This window comes from Myotis nattereri, assembly GCF_964212035.1.
Source record: "Myotis nattereri genome assembly, chromosome: 2".
NCBI lineage: Eukaryota > Metazoa > Chordata > Mammalia > Chiroptera > Vespertilionidae > Myotis > Myotis nattereri.
In genome coordinates, this window is record NC_138076.1 from 171,319,297 (window position 1) to 171,344,813 (window position 25,517).

At 36.9% G+C, this 25,517-nt stretch overlaps 1 protein-coding gene across 1 annotated transcript; it reads left to right on the forward strand.

Moving 5' to 3' along the window:
• Positions 1-31: 31 nt before the first annotated feature.
• PUS7L (pseudouridine synthase 7 like) lies at positions 32-25,517 on the forward strand. The gene is made up of 9 exons (XM_081082828.1): positions 32-450; positions 1,473-2,398; positions 9,258-9,417; positions 11,340-11,532; positions 16,480-16,578; positions 18,241-18,322; positions 20,155-20,435; positions 23,381-23,434; positions 24,609-25,517. The coding sequence occupies exons 2-9, from the start codon at positions 1,489-1,491 to the stop codon at positions 24,933-24,935; spliced, it is 2,106 nt and encodes a 701-aa protein (XP_080938954.1). The 5' UTR covers positions 32-450; positions 1,473-1,488; the 3' UTR covers positions 24,936-25,517.

The following is a 25,517-nucleotide window of genomic DNA, read 5'->3' on the forward strand; positions in this document are numbered from 1 at the left end:
TCTAGGTCTCGCGTGAGGCGCTACTTTAAGTGGGGGGCCTGCCCCTTTAAATATGCCACTGTCGGAGCCTGTCCCTTTAAATACGCCACTGTCGGCGGCTAAATATTGTGTTTCCCGGCAGGCGCCCTGGCTTGTGCCGGTGGACGCCTTCACCTGTATGTGAGGTAGACGGGGTCCGGCTCCTTGCGCGATCCCGGGCTTGTGTGTGGGGCGATGACGTGATTGGCATTGGGGCCCCCTACTCTCGACCCCCAAGAGGAGGCGACTTGGGCCAATATCTCGCCTTGGGCAGGCGGGGGTGGGGGAGGGAGAGGCAGGTGGAGGTGCCGGCGGGGTCTGGGGCACTTTTGGACGCGCCGCAGCGCATGACGCCGCAGACGTGAGCTCCGTGGCCTGGGGACGGCACTAGGATGTAGGAGTGAGCTCAGCCGAGCTTTGGCGTCTAGGGAAGTAAGAGCAGGAGGGGAAAGGCGCTCCCTGCCTCCATTTCTATCATTTTGCCGGAATCTGCCCTCAACCAGCTGTTTCCAACTGTGTGTGTGTGTGTGTGTGTGTGTGTGTGTGTCAAACTGTCCTCTCCCTCTCCACCCGGCACCCTCGTCAGCAAATCTGCAGCTGAGGAACCTGGTGCGCAGCTCCACGTGGACCCTCTCTCACCAGGCTGCTTGGTTGTCACTCCCTCATGGAAACGCTCCCCCCCGCCCCCCCCCCCCCAAGTTGTTCCAGCTTAGAATGCCTCCGTCCTTCCTTTTGCTGGGGAAAGAGTGCAGCATTGTTCTTTCCAAGGCCAGGCTTACAGCCGTGCTCTTGGTGACACTGCTTTCCAGCTCCTAACTCTTCATCAGGTGTGCCTTGCTCAGAGCCCGCAGCCATCGAGCTAAACCATCTTTCCGGGGACGGTGTCATTTTCCCACCCGAACACCTCCCGCGGCCGTCCTTGGACCCCTCAGTGGATGCTAAGGCCTTGGCAGGGCATCAAGTGTCTTCCATAGTTTGTCACTAACCCAACCGTCTTTTCCAGAACGGGGCTCGGAGACGCTTTCTCCTGCTGCTCTGAACTTGGGCTGTTCGGGTTTCTAGCACATAGCGTATTTTGTCTGACATTGCGTATGATTCTACGGGGCATCATTTCCATCGCCTGGACAGTGTTGAGGTGAACTCAGATGGCCACTTCTTGGCATTATGTGTTTCCTGGTTTATCAGAGGCAGACTTCATCTCTCTTCCTCTTCACTCTTCCAGTTCTTATTGGGTACTCGTTTCATTCATTCAGCAATCACTATTGACTGCTTGCCCACATGTGCTTGACAGTGTTCTAACTATGAGATAGTCAGTGAGTAAGGCAGACAAGGTTCTTGTTCTTACGGATTGTAAGGGATAAAGATAATTAAATAAACGCCGCAAACATTTAGTTTGGCTAGCTGCAACTTTTCTTTCTGGTAACTAATGGAAGAAACTTTTATTTCTTTTGTAGGCCTTGTTATTTAAGAATGGAAGAGGATACAGATTTTAGAATAAGGTTTAGTTCTTTATGTTTCATTACTGATCATGTCGGATTTCATGGCACCATAAAAAGCTCGCCAAGTGACTTTGTTGTTATTGAGATTGATGAGCGGGGACAGTTAGTTAATAAGGCCACTGATGAACTTATTTACAAGATGAGTAAAGGACTGCCTGAGCCAAATAATTTTGCCAAAAAAACCAAACTAGGTCTGCAAAATTTAGTCTTTGAAGAGGGAAGCAACCAGAAAGTCAGTATATTGGTCCGGTGCTCCGATGATGACCAGAATCATCAGTCTGGTTCAGAAAAGGAAGATGCTATCCATGATGGAACTTCCAAAGGTGAAGAAGAAAAAGTTTATGCATTAGGCTCTTTGTTGGATGAAAAAACTAATGAACTACTGGATCAGTTTGCCTGTGATATAAAAGAGAAATGGAATTCTGAAAGTGAGCTGACTGGACCGTCTCCTGAATTCTCACTGGGCAGAATCCTTGACAAAAACCGGAGGGCGATTTTGCATAGTGCTATTCGGCAGAAGTTCCCTTTTTTAATAACTGTAGGAAAAAACAGTGAAATTGTTGTAAAACCAAATCTTGAGTATAAAGAACTCTGTCACTTGGTATCTGAAGAAGAAGCATCTGACTTTTTTAAATACTTGGATGCAAAGAAAGAAAATTCCAAATTTACCTTTAAACCTGATACAAACAAAGACCACAGAAAAGCTGTTCACCATTTTGTCAACAAAAAGTTTGGAAATCTTGTGGAAACCAAATCTTTTCCTGAAGCTAATTACAATGCTGGTAATCCAAATACAGTGATAACGGTAAGATTTCGTGAAAAAGCACACAAGCACAGGAAAAGGTCTGTTGAATCCCAGGAAAGAAAAGTTATATACACAGGTAATTTGATAAATTATTACCATTTTCTTTGATAAGCTTAATTCAAACTGTGACAGTAAAAAAACAGTGAAAGCTGAATAATTCAAATGAATTGAATGGACTTATCCAGAGGGATATTGAAAAAAAATATATGGGCCTGTTCTTAATGGGCGATAAAGACTTTAAAATTACACTAATTTGTAGAAATAATCCCTATTGGTGATAGGATAACACAGACATTTATAGTTAACAGTCTGAAATATGTAAGATTGAAGCAGTTATTTTGTATTTAGTTAGTTTTATTGGAGTAAATTCTTTTTAAAATATATTTTTATTGATTTCTGAGAAGAAGGGAGAGGGAGAGAGATAGAAACATCAATGATGAGAGAGAATCATTGATTGGCTGCCTCTTGCATGCCCCCTACTGGGGATGGAGCCAGCAACCTGGGCATGTGCCCCTGACTGGAATCAAACCTGGAGCCCTTCAGTCCACAGGCCCACGCTCTATCTACTGAGCCAAACCAGTTAGGGCTGGTGTAAATTTTGATGTAATATTTTGGAAGTTATCTTAATTAAAATTAAGTATTTGTATGTTTGCTATGGTGGGGAAAGTAAAGAGAATACCTTGTATTCTAAGACAGTTGAACCTCACAACCCTGAAAACTTACAGGGAGCTCCTTCCTTTGGCTCTGTCCATCTTTTCAAGAAGAGGTTCTCAGATGTTAGCGTGTGTTATAATTAATTACCAAAAGGGCTTCTTAAAACAGATTTCTGTAGTCCTATTCTCAGAGTTTATGATTTAGAAGATGTGGTGCTTTGTCTGCTGGTCTGGGAACCACATTTTGAGAATCGCTGTTTTAGGGGATATATTCAATTCCTAGGAGGGATGGAACTGATGAAATCTCACTCTACAAGTTTGGCTGACCATGTTTAATTGGCCTATATCCTCCATGAGGGATGGGAGATGTTTCATATGGTCATGTTTTATAAATTTATATAGAAAAGTATTTCAGATAAAACAGTAACCCAAATTTGTCCAGATGTGTGTGCAACAGAAATAAGATTGTACTTTATAGGGACTCGGTGGTGTAAATGGAAAGAGTTTGGGCCTTGAAACTGTGTGGGTTTTATTTTACATTATGATTTTATTTTATAAAAATATTTATGAACTTTTTAATATCTTTAAGACTTAGTTTCTACAAATGTAAAAAATGGAGAAAAATAATACCATGGGCAAGTTACTTAATTCCTAACTTTTGGTTGTACTTTTAAAATGGGGTAATAATAAAGTATAATTCATAATAATATTCTAATGGGGTAATAAACTGTAATTCACAGTGATATTAGAGGAAATAATTAATGAAAATGTTTAATGCATAATAGTTACTCAAATGTTAGTGCCTTCTCTCCTTAAAATTTCTGTCTGGTTGTGTGACTTGTCTTTTCCATGAGAAAGCTGCTAGCATAGGACTTGACACATGAGGCATGCAATAAATGCTGATCTATTTAGAAGGGAAAACAAAGCTAGCTTTATATGTAGGGGGAAGAATTGCTTATAGTGATTTAAGCATCTATAGATTTTTATTATTTGAAATTCTAAACGTATTAATTTGAGTTAAACCAAAAAAATTTTGAAAACTTTGTGCATATTGGTTTACATTAGATTTACAAAAACTATGAATGACTGGAGGGATACGTTAAAGGGAGGAATTGATGGTTCACCAGAGGATAGTATGAAGATAACCAGTGTACCTACAAGTCCAAGAACAAAGAAAAAGAGATAAACATTGCCTATCCCAAATTTTGTAACAACAAAAGTAGGTCATCTTTTAAAAAAATCCCTTAATAAGTAGTTCTATCAAAAAATAGGACTTTGAAACACTTCGAAAAGAACTTCATTTTTTGGCCCAGCTGTTGTGACTCAGTGGTTGAGCATCAACCCATGAACCAAGAGGTTCCTGGTTCGATTCCCAGTCAGGGCACATGCCTGGGTTGCAGGCGCAATCTCTAGTCAGGGCGTGCAGGAGGCAGCTGATCGATGTGTCTCTCTCATTCATGTTTCCATCTCTCTATCCCTCTCTAAAAATTCAATAAAAACATTTTAAAAGCTTTATTTTTTAATTGTTGTAAAATATATGTAACATATAACTTATTATTTTAACCATTTTAAAGTGTACAGTTCATTGGCATTAAGTACATTCATATTGTTGTACAAGCATCACCACCATCCACCTTCAGAACTTTTTCATCTTTTCAAATTGAAACTTTATTCCCATTAACTCTTCATTCACCTCTACCCCCCAGCCACTAGCAACCACTATTTTGCTTTTTGTCTCTATGAATTTGAATACTTTAGATATCTCATGTAAATGGAGTTATACAATAGTATTTGCCCTTTTGTGATTGACTTATTTCACTTAGGTTAAAGTCCTCAAGGTTCATCCATGTTATACATGTGCTGGAATTTTTTTTCTTTTTAAGGCTGAGTAATCTTCCATTGTAAGAAGATAACCCATTTTGTTTACCCATTCATCTGCCAATGGATATGGGCTGTTTCACTCTTTTAGCTGCGATGAACATGGCTGTAAAAATATATTTTCAGGTCCCTGTTTTCAGGGCCTTTTTTGGTGTATGCCCAGAAGTGGAATTGCTGAATCAAATGGCAAGTCTATGTTTACTTTTTTTTTAGACGGCGCCATACTCTTTTGCTAGAACACATTATTGAAGAAGGAACTTTATGAAAGATTTAAGCATCTAATGCAGTTTTCATTTATATACTGCATTTCTCCGCTCTGGAAGTTTCATTTGTTTTTTTCTGAGGTCTTCAATTTCTTATACGTTCACGTTTTCCTATAATCTTTGAGCCTATTTTGACTAGGTCTTTATTTTTAAAGACCTATTGTCCGCTAATTCCATCTCTGTCATTTCTGGGTATATTTTTATTGCCTGACTTTTATTTGGGTATGGGTCATATTTTTCTGCTTCTTTGCATGTCTAGTAATTTTTTTTAGGTCAAACATTGTGTGTTACTTTGTTGAGTACCCAGTTTTTGTTGTCTTCTTTTAAAGAGCGTTGAACTTTGCTTTAGCAAGTAGGAAGTAATTTGCAGATACATTTGAGGATTCATTTTGAGTTTTATTAAAGGAGGTAGAGCGTAAACATTGCTGTAAGCCTGTCATATATAGTTCTACTATCATAGCAGGATCCTTCTGTGGTTTCTACTGAATGCCCTTAATTTTTCTTTTTTAAAATCTTTATTGTTGAGAGTATTACAGATGTCCTCCCCTTTTTCTTTCCCATTGCCCTCCTCCACCAGGATCCCACCCCACCCCAATAGGCCTTCACCGCCCTATTGTCTGTGTCCAGGGGTAATGCCTATGTGCCTATAAGTCTTTGGTTAATCTCCGCCCCCCCTCGCCCCCCAGCCCCCAACTCCCCTTCCCTCTGAGATTCATCTGTCTGTTCCATGTTTCCATGCTTCTGGTTTTATGTTATTTTTATTTTATTTATTTATTTTTAAATCTTTATTGTTGAGAGTATTACATATGTTTCCCCTTTTCCTCCCATTGACCACCTGGTTCTATTTTATTTATCAGGTTTTTTTTTTTTGGTCATTACACTCCTTGTTCATTTATTTTGATTTTTAGATTGAATTGTTGACAGGTATGTATTTATTGCCATTGCATTGTTCATATTTTTGATCTTTTTCTCCTCACTTAATGAAAAATGATCATATTTTTCAACTAAAAATTAGTGAGGATTGTATTATTTTATAGTTCTATAAATCTTTCTAATATCTGACATAAAAAAGTCAGCTGTATTCTCATTTCTTTTCCTGCAGTCTAGTGTAATATTTTGTTTTGACTGAAGCAAATGAACAGAATTCAGTTCACACAGGCATGTAGTTGAAAAAGAGAAAACATTATGGACAGATATGAAAATATTTGATATTTTGATCTTTCTATTGCTTTGACTATTTGTCATGCTTCTATTCCTTCTTCAGGCCCCACCACAGCAGCACTTCTTTCTCAAATTCTTTTCCAAGACTGAATGCTCCCAAAGCAGGGATCATTTTTGTTTTATTGACCTTTCTTCCCAGATTATTTTATTTAAATTCTATAATTAATCCTATCATGACAATGGCTAAACTATTTCTGAGGTTATAATCTCTACATTTTAAATGTAGGGTTTTAATTTAATTTAATTTTATTTTATTTTATTTGAAACAACTGATAAAACAGCTAACTTAAAATCAGAGGTTTATATTCAAATCCATTGGTCAAGATACCCTGAAAGTGTAAAAGCAAATTGTGATTTAGCACACAGAATTAACTTGTATGATCCTCTCCTTTCCTCTACTTCTTTTATCAGTTCTTTAAGAAACAGGAGTCATAGTACATTTAATTTATCACTGCTGTAATAGAAAATTTGGAGAATCTAGGAAGCTGTTATGGTGGTACAAAAATTAATGACCCTAGTGATAAAAAAAAAAAGTTGAAAATAGTGGACAGTGTTTGAATATTCTTCAGAAATTATAGTTTTACACATTAACAATTCTTAAGGATTTAGGTAAAAATATAAATATATTTTTATTATAAAAACTGAAACATTGAAAATATACTACGTTGCATTGCAGATTTTTAAAACTTTCACATAAGTGATATACATTATGTGTATTTTTGAATCCTGCTATTTCTGTTTTTAGAGATTATTTACATAGACATATAAAGAACATGTAGCTCTTCCCCATTCTTTTAAATTCTACATGATGTTCCAAAGTATGGATATTACAAGCTTTGTTTAGCTATTTCATATGCAGGGTGGGCAAAAGTAGGTTTGCAGTTCTGAGTACACAGAACATGAAGTTTATTATTGCACTAGGGGCCAAGTGCACGAATTTGTGCACCTTGAAAGGAACTGTGGGCCGTGAGGCTGCGGTGGACACAGGGGCAGGTCTTGGCCCATCCTCAGCATCCGGGCCTGGCCCCTCCTGCCATGGTCCCCAGTCCCCTGTCTGCTGGCAGCCCTGCTCCTGCCACAGCCGCCACTTCCATGCGCTGATGGTGCCGGCCTTGCTTGCACCCCCGGACTGTGTGGAGCAATTGGGGCCAGTGGCAGCAGTGGGTGCGAGCAGCGTCTGCTGCCCTGATCACCCCTCAGGAGCAGGGGGAGGTGCAGAAGCCCTCAGGGGTGATTGGGGCCAGCAGTTGCACCCGCTGACGGTGCCAGGTGATCGGGACTGGCGCTGGGCACCGGCAGCGGGTGCGAGTGGCAGCTCTGGCACCTGCTGCAGGTGCGAGTGGGGCTGGTGCCAGCAGAGGGTGTGAGCAGCGGCTCCAGCACTGGCAGCAGGTGCGAGCTCTGGGCAGGACCACGGCACGTGGGAGCAAAGAATTTTCAGTAACTACTAGAGGCTTACCCCGATGACAGCGACCGACACCCAGCCTTGGTCTGGCGCCCCCCGCTCACCTGCTCCACCATCCTGCTGCAGCTGATGCCCTCCATGTTCCGCACTCTGCTGCCTGCTGCCAACACCTGCCATGTTCCGCGCGCGCCCCCTGGTGGTCAGCTCACATCATAGCGACCAATTGTTCAGTTCGGTTCGGTTCCGCCATTCGGTCTAGTTGCATATTAGGGTTTTATATAAACAGATTGTTATTTATTAATCATTGTATTATTTCCCATACAAATAACTGTAAACCCACTTTGCCCTCAAAGTGTGCAATTGTAATTTTAAACAGCAGCTATGGGCCTCTCTGAAGAGTGTTCTAAGAAAAATGGACATTAAACATAAACATGACCCAGCAAGTAGAACGATGTAAAAATGTATGTATGTACCTATCTACCTATGAACCTAGATTGGTTGCGTCCCAAATGCACCCCAACCAGGGCCAGGGATGGAACCTGCTCTTGACTGGGAATCAAACCTGTGACCCTTTGGTCGGTGGGTCAATGCTAGAACCACTGAGAAATACCGGCCAGGGCTGAAATATCTTATAGGTATATATGGTGAACTGAGGATTGCTGTATTTTGTCACTGTCAATGCTGGCAGGGTATATAGGTCAATGTATTGGGGGCCTTTTTGGTGGGCTTGGACCTCCTTCTCATCGCCACAATCTCACTCCCATCTACTATGAAGCATGCATTGTTTTATTCACTGGCTTGCTGGCCTGGAACTCTAAGTCTATGGGGTGGATAAACCATAAAGAGATACATTTTAATACATGGTATTAAGTGTCATGAGACAGATAATGACAATTTGTGGAGACATGCAAGATGAAGCAATCATCTCCTTGTGGAGTTCACTTATTCATTGATTCAACAAGTATTTGAATACTTATGTGTTAAGCTGAGGATATAATAGTTGATAAAACACACATGATCCCTGCTTTGGGAGCATTCAGAGTTGGTAACCTGGAAAAAATATGAGGGAGGACTGCTGCTGCTGTTGGATTATGAAGAATGAATAGAAGTATGGCAAACAAAGTGGAAGGAACATATATTTTAGACAGAGAAACTCAGATGTGCAAAAGTACAAAGCTGTGAAAGGCTCTAGTTCACTCAAGGATTATGAGACATTCTCTATCAGTATTATAGGGTATATGAATTGAAGTGGCACATGTGGGGACTGAAAAGGGAGAATGGGCCTAATATGAATGTCAAACTAAGGAATTTGGACTTTTTTTCTATAAACCTTTAATGAGCCAATTGGCATTTTAAAAATGACCACTGAAATCTATGACACTGATTTTGTATTTTTATTAAAAAATACTCATTTAAATTAATGATTTGATTCATTATATTAATCTGTTAGTCTGCTAAGGATGTACTTGATGTGTGGTAGCTGCCTTTTTTGTAACCTCGGATTTTTTTTTCCAGCCTTTACCCTACAAAAAGAAAATCTAGAAATGTTTGAAGCAATTGGTTTTTTAGCTGTCGTACTTGGTCTGATTCCTTCAGATTTTAGTTATGCAGGCCTTAAAGACAAGAAAGCCATCACCTATCAAGCAATGGTTGTTAGAAAAGTGACTCCAGAGAGGTAATAAAACATTACTTGATAAGAGATAAATTTTTTTCTTATTGCATCAAAAAAGAAAATATAGGATTAAACTCTGAATAATTCTAGGAGCATATAAACCTCGTTAATGTTAATTTACTGAGTATAGACTTATTGAGCAACACATTCCGCATTGATAACATAATTATTTTCTATATAGTTTTCTAGTAAATTTACATTGCAAATTTAGGTAATTTTAACTTTGAGAAGTGGCTGATTTTAAATGATCAAATTGTTTCTAAAATCCTGTTCTATATTCAAATATGCATTTATATTCAGGACAGTGTCTTACAAATCTTTTTTTCCTACTTACTATAATACTTTTATACTTTTATTGTTGTGCTTCCTTATATTTAAAATAAATCTAAATAGAAAGTAAAGCATTCAAATTTAGCCTCTCTTGAGCTCAATTGATTATTAAAAGTATTTTTGGTATTGTCAAAGAAAGACATGTTTATTGTATATTTAGAAAATAGAAAAAAATGCTATATAAAAAAGAAATTAAAAGTCACTGATAATTCCATTACTCAGAAAGAACCACAATAATATTTTGAGCCACAAAAAATACCTTCCATGTATTTTTCAGAGACTATCCTATATATACACATTGTACAAAGACTTTTTATATATGTGGAAATTATATTGTATTTGCAATTTACATTTTACTTATCAAATTAAGATCCTTTTAAGAAAATTTATGTCACGAAATATTTCAAAATTATTTCCATTATTTATGCTAAGTTATTTAACTTTTCCCTAATTTTGGAAATAGAAATTTGTTTCAATATTTCACTGTAAATAATACTGTGATTAATATTATTGTACTTAAATCTGTGTCCTGTAGCTTCTTTTCAAAAAGTTGATCATTGGGCCAAAATTGAACCTAATTTGAGGTAATATAGATGTATAATCCTTAGTCATAGATGTTTAAGTATGCACTATTTGCAGGTGAATGCTTCTAAGCTCTAATATGAGGGGCCAAAAAAAGTATATAATTTTGTTTTTATGATCAAAAGCGCAGTATAGGTAAGAGAGAAGGACTTTAGATGTTAAAAGGTATTTGATGTTAAAGCTGGGGTGTTTTTTTTTTTTAATAGCAGAGGTGGAGATTTATTGAACAAGTACAGACTCCCACATGGGGAGAGGGAAAGAGTCCCACAGAATGGACTCCCACATGGGGAGTGGGAAAGGGTCCCCAAAAGCTGGTTTTTAATTACCCAAAGACAAGTATTATTGGTTCCTAGGAGAGAGTTCTTTGATTTGGCTTATGGGTGTGGTGTTTTAATGACCTGTCAAGTAATAATAAGGTTTTAGACAATGCAGAAAATTTGAAGCTATATTTGGAGAGGTAATAAGCTAAACAGTTTGTCTGATAAAACAGTTTAACATTAAGAACTACAGTAAATATGAATGTAAAGAACAACTAACATCAGTTCTTACATGCTCTTAAAAGTTATGCAAATAGTTGGGATCTATTCTTTAGATGTTGGGGAAGAATGGAAAGTTTGAGTTCAGAGCATAATTTTGGGGAAATCCTCTGGTGCTAGTAGTTTTTCTTATTAATGTTGGAGGAAGAGAGAGGAAAGGAACAAATTTAAGAATAAGAAGAGCAAAAGAACAGTTAAGAAATTATATCACTTGAACTAAAAAGTCAAAAAGTCTACATAGATTGAGTTGATAACATTAGGAATATATATCCCAGTTTTTTAAAATAACTGATTAACATAATCCTATAATAATGGGGTTTTAGTGCACATTTGTTGAATTAACATTAACTTTGGAAGATGGAAAAAGTTTTTGTTTTAGTGTTATGATGTAAGTGATTACCTGGCAACTGTCATTCAAAACTTATAATATCTTTTAATGTAAGATTTAACTGAGTCTATATTATTTATCATTTATAGGTTGAAAGATATTGAAAAAGAAATTAAAAAGAAAAGAATGAATGTGTTTAATATTCGGTCTGTAGATGATTCCCTTAGACTTGGTCAGCTCAAAGGAAATCACTTTGATATTGTCATCAGAAATTTAAAAAACCAAGTAAATGATTCTGCAAACCTGAGAGAGAGAATTTTGGAGGCAATAGAAAATGTTAAGGTAAGAAAACTCAATTTTAAAAGAGCATTATAGGAACATTTTGATAGTCTCTCTATTTACATTGAAGTGAGAGAATAAACTTTTTCTTTTTTACCTTTTCTTTTTATTTACATGTATAATTTTTTATTGATTAAAGAGAGAGAGAGAGAGAGAGAGAGAGAGATATTTATTGTTCCACTTCCTTATGTATGCATTGATTGCTTCTTGTATGTGCCCTGACCAGATATCGAACCCACAACCTTTGCATATTGCGACAATGCAACCAACCGAGCTACCTGGCCAGGGCCTGTATAATTATTTTTTTAAATGATATTTAGGGCCATTTGGCTTATTTTTAAATTTTCTTTTTAGTACATTTTTGTATTAAACAACAACTTTAATATAATTTAAAAAATAAAATGTGTAAAGTTTCCCAGAGATGGGGAAAAATAAAGCTAACTAAGAAGAATGTTTTTCAGCATCTCCCATATAGGGTAATATTTTAGGGAAAGGGATTAATGTTTTTGGAAACTTTGTTTAGTAATTCTTTTCAGAAATCTTTGGTGATTTGGAAAATAATCTTTTAGAATTATACATATTCTTTTTTTCTTTTCAATTTAATTTTGAATTTTGTTGCCATATATACAAATGACATATACATTATATTATGTCTTACAGTAAAAAAATTATGTATTTTTAAATGACATTTGCCAGGCACTTAAATATATGTATACAACCATAGCCTTCAATCAGATTGTCCCGTGGTTGGCAAACCGCGGCTCGCGAGCCACATGCAGCTCTTTGGCCCCTTGAGTGTGGCTCTTCCACAAAATGCCACATGTGGGCGCGCATGTACAGTGCAATTGAAACTTCGTGGCCCATGCGCAGAAGTCGGTATTTTGTGGAAGAGCCACACTCAAAGGGCCAAAGAGCCGCATGTGGCTTGCGAGCCGTGGTTTGCTGAGCCACAGTTTGCCGACCACTGGTCTAGACTATGGGCCAGCAAATTTTTTCTATAAAGGTCCAGTGATACATATTTTTTTACTTTGTAGGCATATGGTCTCTGTTGCAACTATTCTATTGCTATTGTGTGGAAGCAGCCATAGACAATACGTAAATGGTTGAACATAGCCATGTTCCAATGAAACTTTATTTACAAAAACAGGTGTTGGGCCAGATTTTACTCATTGGCAGTCAGTAGTTTGCCAGCTCCTTATCTAGGACAGTAATTCTCAGTGTGCGGGGCTTAAAAAATTCTCAGCAGTGAATCTCTACACCGCCCCCCCCCCCCCCCAAAAAAAAAAACAATTAAATAAGAACACTTGGGGATGCAGTTTAGGCATTAGTATTTTAAAAAATAACTCCCTAAATGATTCTATTCTGTACCTAACATTGAGAAAAACTTATCTAAGTTTCTGGCCATGAAGACCTTTTTTTTTTTTTTTTTTTTAATATATTTTATTGATTTTTTACAGAGAGAAAGGGAGAGAGATAGAGAGTTAGAAACATCGATGAGAGAGAAACATCGATCAGACGCCTCCTGCACATCCCCCACTGGGAAGTGCCCGCAACCCAGGTACATGTCCTTGACCGGAATCGAACCTGGGACCTTTCAGTCCGCAGGCCGACGCTCTATCCACAGAGCCAAACCGGTTTTGGCATGAAGACCTTTTTATACAATGTTATGCCTCCCCCCTAGGAAAACAAACAAAAACTGTTTTTTAATCAATGTTATGTCTTAGAGTCAGGAAAATATCCTCCAATTAAAGATTTTTAAATCCAGCACACTCACCTGTGTATAGGATTTCTCTTAATTTATACTCCATGTGCAGTTTTGTTACCGGAGGAGCCACTTGAGTCTGAGAGGGCTCTCCCCTCCTCAGCGCGCTCTCTCTCTCTCTCTCTCTCTCTCTCTCTCTCTCTCTCTCTCTCTCTCTCTCTCCAGACTAGTGACAGAAAGCAGTATTGAACAAAGTAAATGAAGTTATTAAGGAAACAAAGCAATCGAATTTATAAAGCATAAAGCACAAATGGGCAGCTCAGCTAGTCTTGAGTGCCCTGCTTGGTGAGGATTCAAGGGTTTTATAAGGGTTTCCCCCCCAAATGTATACACACTTTAACAGCTGATAGCTCTAGCTCCTATTACATTTTGAAAATGAAAAGTATTTTAATAAATACTATATATATGGTATATGTATTTTGGAGGGACATCCTGTACTTTCCCCCCTATGGGTTTCAAGGTTCCCCTGCCAGATACCTTGAGCAATAGACTAGATTTCAAGGTCCCACTTTGCATTGTTGTGGCTTTTCCCAGAATGTATAAGAACATCTGGCGATTTTATCTTGGCAAGTCCCAAGACTACTGACTTCTTTGTTCAGTGGGTGAGATAAGCACCCCCCCCCCGCCCCCACTTTCCCCTCCTCCAGCCCTAGCAGCTATCTATCTTGCCTAACAGTTTTTCCTTTTTTTTCTAGACCTACCTAAAATTCTTTTCACCCCTGAAACACTGTTATTAAAATAATCTTTCTTACAAAAGGAAGGAGGTGCTATATTGTGATTTATAAGAAATATATATCTGGTCATTCATATGACTAAAATATATTTTTCAGATATATATTTGGTCTTCATCCACAGTTTCTGGCTCACAGGTTCCCAAACCCTTAGAGTTTCCTAAATGTTGAGAGTGATAGAGTTGTCTTTTGTTGTGTTAATGAGGTGACTTTCGTAAAGACCCTAAGGATGGGGGCTGGTTTTATATGGAGCCAACTTTATGATTACAGGGTTATAACTTTTAGTACCACCCCCTGAATTGGGAGGAGGTAGGGGTTGACAGTGGAATCAATTGTCAGCAGCCAGTGATTTAATTAATCATTCCTCTGTAATGAAACCTCCATAAAAACCCAAAAGAACCCAAAAGAAGGGTTCATTCAGAGAGCTTCTGGACTGATGAACTCCAGTTGAATAAGCAGGGAGATTGGTCCACCTGGAGAGGGCATAGAAACTCTGCACCACTTCCCACATAGGTTCTATTCATCTCTTCCATCTGGCTATTCCTGGGTCACATAACTCTGAGTTTATAATAAATTGGTGATCTGGTCAGTAAAATGTTTCTCTGAGTCTGCAGGCCTCTCTAGCAAGTTAGTGGAACGCGAGGTAGGGGTCTTGGGAACTTCTAATTTAAAGCAAGCTGGTCAGAAGTACAGGTAACAACCTGAACTATCGGCTGGTGTCTGAAGTCCAAGGAGTGTTTGTTGTAACCTTCAGTTCACAGCAGGTCATCAGAAGCACATGTGCAGCCTGGGTTTGTGACTGACCTGGCTTCTGAAGGTGGTGGGGGTGGGCAATCTTGTATGACTGACCACTTAACCTTTAGCATCTGATGCTATCTCTGAGTAGATATTGTCAGAATTGAGTTGAATGGTGGGGCACACAACTGATGTCAGAGAATTGCTTGTTGGTGTGGGAACTCCCTCTCCACATTGAAATTGGACGCTCAGAACACCAAAAGAGGGGTCTAAACTCTGATAGCATTTATTGTCTGTCTCATTTGGTACTTATGGATATGTAATTGCTCATTATAAAAATCCCCATTTGGAATAATAGTTGCATTAGCCAACTTTTCTTTAGTTCTCATAATAAGGGAAGGGAGTTGAGAAGCCCTGAAAATACTGGTAAGAAGTCTTTGAAGTTTTGTTTTAGAAGGTCGTGTCTCTCATTGCTATAAACCTTGTTATTTCCAACTCTAAGTAATTAGAAGAGGTAGTTAAAATTCTTCTGGCTATTCTGCGATATTATCCTATGTTGTTGTTTTTTTCAAATTTGAAATAGTTAAAATGTTAACTATGAGATTTAATACAGGGAGTGCTTATTTTTATCTGCAATTGATTTTCGTGAATAGCATGAGGTAAGGGTGCCTTTTGTACCATGCCAATAACAAATTGTCTTAGCATCTTTATTGAACAGTCCTGGGGTTGGTGCTCAATAATAATTGTTGAATGAATAAATAGATACTTCTTTCATAGAGTGAGTGTGGAAGACTCTTTCAAGAAACCATCTGGGCCTGGTGTTTCCTTTGTGAGAATATATTTAACCACTGACCAATGTCTTTAAATGGTTGTAGTAATAAATTAAAATTTTCTATTCTTGGTGAAGTGACACCGTGTTATTGTCTTGGCCCAGGCTTTCAGAAACTGAGATGGCTGAAAGATGAACTGGGTTTGAAAATAAATCTGTTTCTTATTCCAAACATGTCCAGACAGCAGAATCTCAAATTCAGAAAGAGCTCAGGGCAAAGATCAGATACAATGCTAGGTAACTAATTCATCCCAGTTTTCCCAGAACTTGCCCCATTTTAGCACCAAAAGTTCCACATCCCAGGAAACCCCTCAATAATGTTAATGAAAAGCTAACATTTTAAAAGCTTTTTCACTCAGCTTATTTTCTAACTTTTAATCATTTATAATTCTCCTTTTTATTCTTTAATTGTCTAGCATCTCTCAGACCATTTGGTCCCCATTTGTATATTGCTGATTACAGGATTCTTTATTAAAATAAATATGAAGAGAAAGATTTGATTACATATTCTGATGCAATAATTGTATTTATTTGTCTTAGTTCAGGGCTATAACAAAGAACCCTGGACTGGGTGACTTTTAAATAACAGAACATTATTTCTCATAGTTCTGGAGGCTGGGAGCATGAAGTTACAGTGCCAACATGGTTTTCTCATTGTTTTCTCACATGGCAGAAAGAAGGATAAGCTAGCTTCGTGGCCTTTCCTTATAATGGCACTAATCCTATTCATGAGGGCTCTATCTTCATGACCTAGTTATCTCCCCAAGCCCCACATCCACATTCCATCACATCGGAGGGTAGGATTTCAACATATGACTTTGGAGGGGGGGTGGGCACAAGCATGCAGTCCCTACCAATATACTTTTAATTAATTGATTTATTTCTATTCGTAGCATAAAGGGTTTGTGAATTATTATGGGCCGCAGAGATTTGGGATAGGAAGGAAAGTTCACACAGATCAAATTGGATTGGCTTTGCTGAGGAGTGAAATGGTACGTATTCTTAAAAATATGATCTTTTTTGTTTTCACAGTTGCACTTACTCATAAACCAGCTCCTTGCTTTCTTAGCCCAGCATATATACACATGTATACACACACACACACACATATATACCATATTCTGTATCACTGAACATATATTGAGCAGCTACTAGATTCTTGGCATCGTACTATAAGAAAGCCAACTGTGTGCCATGTGCAGTATTGTTTGAGACTGAACAGAGAATTGACCAACACTGACCACATTCTGAGTGAACTGGATAAGAGATTTAGAGTAAAGTAATACCCTATAATTTTAGAAATCTGGTATCAAATTATATAAAAGATAGGAATTCATCCAAAGCTAGAGACTAAAAAGGGAACAGCAGATTTGAAAAATTATCTGATTAGTTTCAAATGAAACTACTAGTATAAATGAATGTCACATATAAGAGGCCACATTTGCCCAATTATTAAAATTACATCTACATTTAAAGTCTATATTTTATATATAATTACATATTATATGCATACGCATAGTTTTGTACTGCATGAAGTGCACATAATATGCAAAACTTACAAATCTATAAAAATTATATACTTGCACAAAGGCAAGATTATTCATATGATAGTGCCATACTCATTTGTGTTATAGTATGTTTTCTTGAGTGGAAAAGAATAGTAACAGCACTTGTGAGAAGCATTGTGCATGTGAATATTGTCTTGTATGTGGAAATACAGTTGACAGTTAATGATGCAGACCACATCTGCAAATTTGTAGTCAGTATTGCCTCTCAAAGACATATACTTAGAAATAAATCACAGTTCTAGAGACAGTGATAAAATACAGGAACTAGTAGATGTCTCTTTTTTTAAGAACATATTTTCATCTATTTAGGTTTTAAAAGAAAATATTAAAGTTGGCAATTTCAAAAAAGAATTGGGCAATTATTTTTAAAACTAATGAATTCTGAGACTTGAGAACATGAATGTAATTAATGGCTTACCATTCCCTTATGCTTCTTTTCTTCCCTATTTTTGTTGTGTGTGTTGGTCAAGTTTGAGTTTTATGTCATTACTTCACACTTGTACTCATATAATAGAGGTAAAGAATGACAGAAGAAGAACTGTGGAAGATATGGGAGAGCACTTTTTCTGGTCCACAATATTTTAAACCTGTATATAAGCTTGCTTTGTATAGAAGTTTATTTCTAAACGTAACATTGATTATTTTTTGTTGCTGTTAATCCTCACCCAAGGATATTTTTTCCATTGATATTTTTAGAGAGAGTGGAAGGGAAGGAGGCAAGAGGGAAAGAAAGAGAGAGGAGAGAGAGAGAGAGAAAGAGAGGAACATCAGTGTGACAGAGACACATTGATTGGTTGCCTCCCTTAAGCCTCAGCTGGGGCCAAGGATCAAGCCTGCAACCGAGGTTCAAGCCCTTGAACAGAATCGAACTTCAGACACTTCAGTCTGTGGGCCGTGTTCTAACCACTGAGCAAGCAAAACCAGCTAGGGCAACATTGACTATTTAATTTTTGGAAGTTTAAAGATAAAATTGTAGCATCAAATAGGCATTTGTTAAATGCCTATTCTTTGAAGAGGCATGTTTTTCTTAAAGTAAGTAATTTGTCATTTTTATGTAACATGTGTTTGCTTGCTTGATTTTTAAAGGTGAAGGCTGTAAAATTATTTCTTACACCGGAAGATTTGGATGATCCTGTAAATAAAGCAAAGAAATATTTTCTTCAAACTGGTATTTAAAAGTTCCTTTACCCCATACATAGCCATGCAGATACATAATATAAATGCTATGTCAGCAGAAGGGCATTCATTACTACATAAGTGTGATAAGAAATAGATTTTAATATATTCTATATTTAATCATTTTATTACATGCCCCATGTACTCCAATTTTGATCCGATCTTAAGGCCTTTTGTCTGTTCTAAATCTTGCTTGCAGGGAGGTTGGAAGGGAGAGATGGCATCTTAGTTTTTCTTGGCCTAAATCCTCTGAGGAGATAGGAGTTCCCAATTCTAAACTGGTACTGATGGAAGTATATAATTCACTACAACTAGAGGAGATGGAAAAATAAACTAAATAAAAGAACATTTGTTATGTCTGATACTTTGTGCATTGGTTCTGGTCTAGTTGCCATTCAGCCCTGACTACTGATTTTGAAAACTCTAGTTCAATAGGATGATATATATGCAGAATGCTTAATAGGAAACACTAAAGAAAACTAGTTATGAGTGTGGGTTCTAGAGTCAATTTATATGAGTGTAACGCTCACCTTTAGTACTTGCCACCTGTATGTGCTTGTGCAATGATTTAGCCTCATTGTTTTGGTTTCTTCACCTGAAAATGAAGCTAATAATAGTACCTAGAAGACTATTATGACATTTAAATGAAATAAAAGATGTAATGCTCTTAAAATAGTGCCTAGCACATACTAAATACTGAACAAATCTTACTTGTATTTAAGTAATAATAACAGCAACCATACCATTTTAGATTCATTCAAATCTGTGATCTACATACATGTGCATACTAAATTTCACTAATATTAAAATAAATGATTCCAGTTTTCAAAAATCTCCATTATTTTTAAGTATGTACATATTATAAAAACATGTAATTATTCATAGGAGAGAAATATTTTTGTGCCAAAGCACAGTCTATAAATAATATGGGCATTTCAAATTGTTATGAGTAATCTAAGTGATACCAAAGAAAATTCAAAGTGAGTTGTTTGTCTCTATTGAAAGAAGATAATTTCCTTATGGCAATGATTTGAATGATATTTACACTTTAATGTTCATAAGAAACCTGATACAGTTATTAAAATGCTGATTCCAAGGCCCTGTTGGCATCAGCATCTTTACAGTAGAGTCCCTAATTTTAAAATGCATCCCACCAGCGAGACCTAATATTATGCTTTAGGAATCCAGACATCACCCTTTCTTATTCAAACAATTCTCTGTAAATGTCCATAATAGCTCTTTTTAAATCCCTAGGTTCAGAGGTTTATTTAATACTCTTTTATGAAGTCCTCTAATAACTGTAAATTAGTTTATCTTCATTCTGAAGTAGGAATTACTACTGTACTTTTTGTTATTTTTTAATGTGTTTTTATTGATTTTTAGAGAGAAAGAAAGTGAGAGGGATAGATAGAAGCATCAATGAGAGAGAAAAATCTTCCTTTGGCTGCCTCCTGCATGCCTCCTATTAGGGATCAAGCCCACAACCTGGGCATGTGCCCTGACTGGGAATCCGACCCGTGACCTCTTGGTTCATGGGTTGACACTCAACCACTGAGCTAAACTGGCTGGGCTGTTTTTGTTTTTTTTGGTTTTGTTGTTTTTTTTAAAGCTGGGAATGTGAATGGCTCATATGATTAATGGTCTTTATTTTTAAAAAAAGAATTCTTCAAGTGTAGTTAGATTTATAGTTGGTGCTGAATATCTTCATATTCAGGTGTAAAAGAGCAGCAATTCATTGACTCTCATTTAGAAAGCATAATAAAGGTCTTTATAACTGGCCTTTAAATGAAAGTGGTTGACTAACTGATTTTCTCCTTATTGCAGAGGATGCTAAAGGCACACTTTCATTGATGCCAGAATTCAAAGTTCGAGAGAGAGCATTGTTGGAGTCACTGCATCGCTTTAGCATGACCGAGGAGGGTTGTATCCAGGCCTGGTTCTCCTTTCCTCATTCTATGCGCATTTTCTACATTCATGCATATAGCAGCAAAATTTGGAATGAGGCCGTATCTTACAGACTTGCAACCTATGGATCAAGAGTGGTGGAGGGTGATTTGGTCTGTTTGGATGAAGATGGTGATGATGAGCAATTCCCAAATAATAAAGTAAGTGTCATTTGATCAGGATTTCCCAAGAGTAGTTACCTTAGCAGGAACACTAATTTTCTGAAGCCCTTATTTTAGAAACAATTTAAACCTGAATATGAATTTTATTTCTTTTTAACTTATATTTGCTCATCTCCTTTTCTACTCTGCTGTCAGCTGAGGCTCAATACATGTCAATAAATGAAAAAAATAAAATAGTCAGTGGTGTTAAGTGAAAGGTACAAAGATAGTAAAACTTCCTTTGAAGAACACATTCTTTTAAAGATTACAAATAATGCACAAAACAGTTTCCTTAAAAATAAAACCAAAACATTGCAGATGTAGCTGTTACCCTTGCCATGACTCTGTTGTGATCTCCTCCGCTGCCTCCAGAAAACCAACTTCTGTTTTTGGGCCTGTGTCCTTCTAGATATTTTTCTATGCTTTCACATAAATATCCACAGGAAAGGAGATTTTTATTCTATTAGTTAACACCGAGAAAAGAAAAGATAGGGCTTAGAGGCTAAAAGCTTAAAATATGAAAGAAAAAGATTTTTGTTATAATGGTATATAGGACATGCAATGTTCTGTGTTTCTTTTATATAAGTGCAATTTCACAACTTGTTTACTTTTTAACAATGTCTTAGAGACATTTATATTCATTTCAAATAAAGGAACCCCACTTCCCACTAACATAAGAAAGAGCAGACAGGAATTTATTGGCCCTCACACCTGGAAGCCCATGATTGATCCAGGCCCAGCTGTATCCAGGGTCTTAGGCAATGTCCTACCTCATCCCTCATTTTCTTTAACTGTCAGCTGATTTTCTGTTAGATTCATTCTCAGTCTGGCTTAAACTTTATTCCTTTAATGGCAAGATGGTTATCAGCAACTCTACACTTATTTCTCACAACTTCTCCAGAAAAGAGGACTTTTTTACCTCAACAGTTTTAATAAAAGCCATGGAATTGAGTCTCAGTGAGAATGGTGTGACTTGCTTGGGTCACAATTCCCCAAACCCATAGCTGTGGACTGGAGTATGTGATTCGTAAGCCGGTGTTGCCAGGACTCCTTCCTGAAACCGTCCCACCCTCACTGCATCTGAGATCTGGGAGGGGAGCTCTCTGGAAAATTTGCTACCAGAAAAGAGGTAGTAAAGGCTGAGCAAGTTTTATTATTTCATTAAGTTTTATCATTTCAATATTCATGACTTTTGAATATTTAGGTAAGAAAGTAATCACTAGGATGATAAATTACTAAGAATGGTCATTTAACAGACACCGACTGAAACTGTGTAGAAAGAAACCTAGCAGTATCTTACGTTTTATTTTAACTTATGTGAATGGAAGAAGAGAAATGTCAGTGATCCTCTTCTAATAAATAATGAAAAATTCTAAGTTTTTATACACCTTCTAGATAACCTGTCCATTTAAATATTACCTGGGCAGTATATTATTTAGTAAGTCAACCATTTTTTCATTCAGATTTGCAGAAGTTAAAGGTTACTTTGACAAGATATAGCAATGATCTCTGAAATACATGCGTCTTGTAGGTTTCTTTGTTCAACATAACATTAGTAAGGAGTTTCGTGGTCAGAATTGTATCAGCTTTTCCTTTCGGAGCTGTAGGAGAAAAGAGAACATTTTCTCCTTTATATCCTGAAGTTTCCTTTTATCAGCAGCAAAAATTGTTTATAATTTTAAGGCCAATCATTTATGCTTTATTAGTTAGCATTGAGAAAAGAACAGGCAGGACTTAGAGGCTCAAAACTTAAATTAGGAAAAGGAAAAAAGCAGAATAAGATTTTTAAGACGTGGTACTAGTATATAGGACATGTAATGTTGTACATCTATAATTAAAAATGGTAGGAAACGAATCTGATTCCCTTTTTGATAGGATTACTAGCCTAACAAGTATAACTTTACTTCAAGGCATTTGGTAGATTCTCTTTTAATTTTTTTTATGGGCAAGCTAGAGAAATGTGAGTTGCACAATTAAACAGGTGAATTCATATTTGGGGAGCAGCCATATAGCAAAAGCATGTTTGTAGATTGATATTAACCTGGAGAGAGTTCTCTTAAGGCAAAACATGGTCTTTTGTACTTGACCATGTTTTTTTTTGGTATTTTCATAAATTATTTAAATAACAATATTGTAGGTATGCTTATGAATTTGTGAAAGACAAAAAGCTGGAAGTGATACAGGAGAGATCATAACCCCATCTATTTTGGTCAGATCACACCTGGAGTTTTATATCCATTTCAGAGTATCACAGTTAAACAGGTTATTTACCTAAAAATAAGCAACTCAAATGAAAAACCAAAAAAAGAGGAGGAACTTTATTGATAAGGGTAGAGAATCAAGGAGAAAGCAAGCAGATTTAGAAGCGATCTGGACACTATCATATACGATGAGTGCTTTAGGAAGATGGAGATGCTGTCAGTCCTTGTGGAATGATGCTGCTGCCTTTGAACTTGAGCTCTCCTTTGCAAGAGAAATTAGTTATTCTGTGATGTCCTGCAGCAACATTTCTCAAATGTAATACATCACACACCTCCTACATGTGATACCCGTAACTGTTCTATGAAGCACATTTTGAGAAACACCACTCCCCATAGAGTCTGATATTTGTTGGGGACAGAAGTAGATTTTTGATTCAGCATAATAAAGAACAACTTTGTAATTTGGAAAAAGATTGTTGGTGACTGAGGTAAAAGTAAAGACGTGTTAAGCTGCCCTCCAAAATCTGTGTGTGCCAACTTCAGTTATCAGTGGTTAAAGCAGGAAGAATAATTCTAATTTTTATGTAGTCTGCTCCTCCAGAAATAAACTGTGAAAAGGTCTTGTTTGGATATATGTATATTCAGCATAGGAGTCAAATTTTACATAACAAAATTAGGGAAAATTGAAGAAATTTGAAACATTTGAGAATCATCCATATTTTTCATCATGTTTTTTAAAAATAGGTTCACCTAGTAACTGAAGAAGAGGAATCGGCTAATGCATATGCAATACATCAGGTAAATTTGCTTAAAAATTAGTATCACTTAGATCTAAATGTAGACATTGTCTCCAAAAGAAAAATGTGACCAGTTCCCCTCCCCCCACTTTTTTTTTTACCACTTTCCAATTTAGAATATATATATATAAAATAAAATTCACTCTCCTAAGTTTACATGTATATGAGTTTTCATAAATGTATACAGCCATATGACTACTACAACAACCAAGATAGTTTCATCTCTCCTCAAAATTTCCCTGTGCCCTTTGTAGTCAATCTCCATCCCCGGGCAACAACTCATCTACTTTCTATTCCTATGGTTTTGCCTTTTAAAAAATGTCATATAAATGGAATCATATAGTATACTAGAGGCCCGATGCACGAAATCGTGCAAGGGACTCGGCCCTCGCAGCCACAGCGGCTTGCCTCGGCCCTGACAGCCCTGGCTTCATCCAGACGGACATTCGGAAGGTCGTTTGGCTGTCTGGTCTAATTAGCATATTATGCTTTTATTATTATAGATGGCCTTCTGTGTTTGGCTTCTTTCAATTAGCCTAATGAATTTGGACATTAATATTGTGTGGATTTGAGTTTTTTACCTTGTTTCTTTTTTGACTACCCTCTGGTACTGTTCAAGAAAAATGTCTAGAGGTCATCAGTAAAGGAGGAAAACCCCACAGAATGCAGTATCTACTCATCAGCGGCTGAGAAAATAAACATTACTTTTGCTGTCCGCTATTTGCTTTCATGTTTTTAAATTAGTAAGAGGGATGTGAAATTATCAACTAAAATACCAGTTGAGCAGTAGAGGGTACTCTTTGTTACAGAAAGAATCTGCTTTCAGGATTGTATGACTGCACAGAGATTAAGTCTGTTAGTTAATTAAATGTACCTAAACTTCTTGTTCCATCTCTTCTACCTTAGCAGTGGTTTGTCTAGTAATATCTGACTTGAATTGGTTATCTTGTTTATTATTAATCCTTCTTGATTTTAGGTAGCTCTTTTCTTTGTCTGCTAGCATAAAAAATAAAGTAGTATGGTATTCAATAGTATGTTTTAGGCTGATTGTACGTTTATATTCTGAGACTGTTTTTACAGATCTAGGACCCAGTCATAAAAGTAAATTTAAAATTTGATCATTGATTTTTCTGAAGGCTGTTTCATGTATCTTTTTGCCCCCTTCCCTTGTGCAGGTGGTTCTTCCAGTGCTTGGATACAATGTTCAGTACCCAAAGAACAAAGTAGGGCTGTGGTACCAGGAAGTACTTAACAGAGATGGACTACAGACATGTAGGTTTAAAGTACCTACTCTGAAACTGAACGTTCCAGGATGCTATAGAAAGATTTTGAAACAACCCCGCAATCTGTCATACCAACTAATAGAAGAACATGATATTGATGTCAAAGCAGAAGGTTCCCACATTGATGAAGCGACTTTATCTCTTTTGATTTCTTTTGATCTTGACGCTTCATGTTATGCTACTGTTTGTCTGAGGGAAATAATGAAGCATGACTTTTAAAACCAGTATCCTTGATATTCCATGTATCTGTCATTCTTCAAAGGAAAGGGAGCTAAAATTTGTTTGAGCATCTGCCATGTCTAGGAGTTTTATAATTGTTATCTCCCTTAGTTAAGCAATATCCCAATAAAGTAGGAATTTGCTACTAACATTCCAGAAGACATATAAGCTAGTAAGTGTCAGGGGCTGAATTGAAGACTCCAAAGCCTGTGCTTCTTATCTATTATCTGACATTTCAGTGACCTTTATTGTGTTATAAAAGTTGCAATCTTTCTGGACTATGGAGAGCATATATAATACTGTAAGATAACAGTTAAAGAATGCTTTTAGAGTAATGTTTCTATCCTTTAGCTTCTTGCTTAGAATATAAATGAAACCAGATTGTAATGAAAGCATGTAGTTGGAGATAAAGATAGATGAATCATTTTGTTAACTGCTATTGTCATTTTTTCATATTTGAAATTATTGATCAGAAAAATACATCAGGGAAATGTAATCCCTGTATGATAGCTACCTCGGGGTAGTTTACCCTTTTATGAGGTAAATAATCTTCAATGAAGATTGAAATAAATTTTTTATACA

Excerpts from the sequence above, each read along its gene's own strand:
- PUS7L (XM_081082828.1), top strand. The coding sequence starts at position 1,489 with ATGGAAGAGGATACAGATTTTAGAATAAGGTTTAGTTCTTTATGTTTC. Across the intron at positions 9,418-11,339 it reads AGAAAAGTGACTCCAGAGAG|GTTGAAAGATATTGAAAAAG; the intron begins GTAATAAAACAT and ends TATCATTTATAG. Across the intron at positions 23,435-24,608 it reads ATGCATATGCAATACATCAG|GTGGTTCTTCCAGTGCTTGG; the intron begins GTAAATTTGCTT and ends TCCCTTGTGCAG.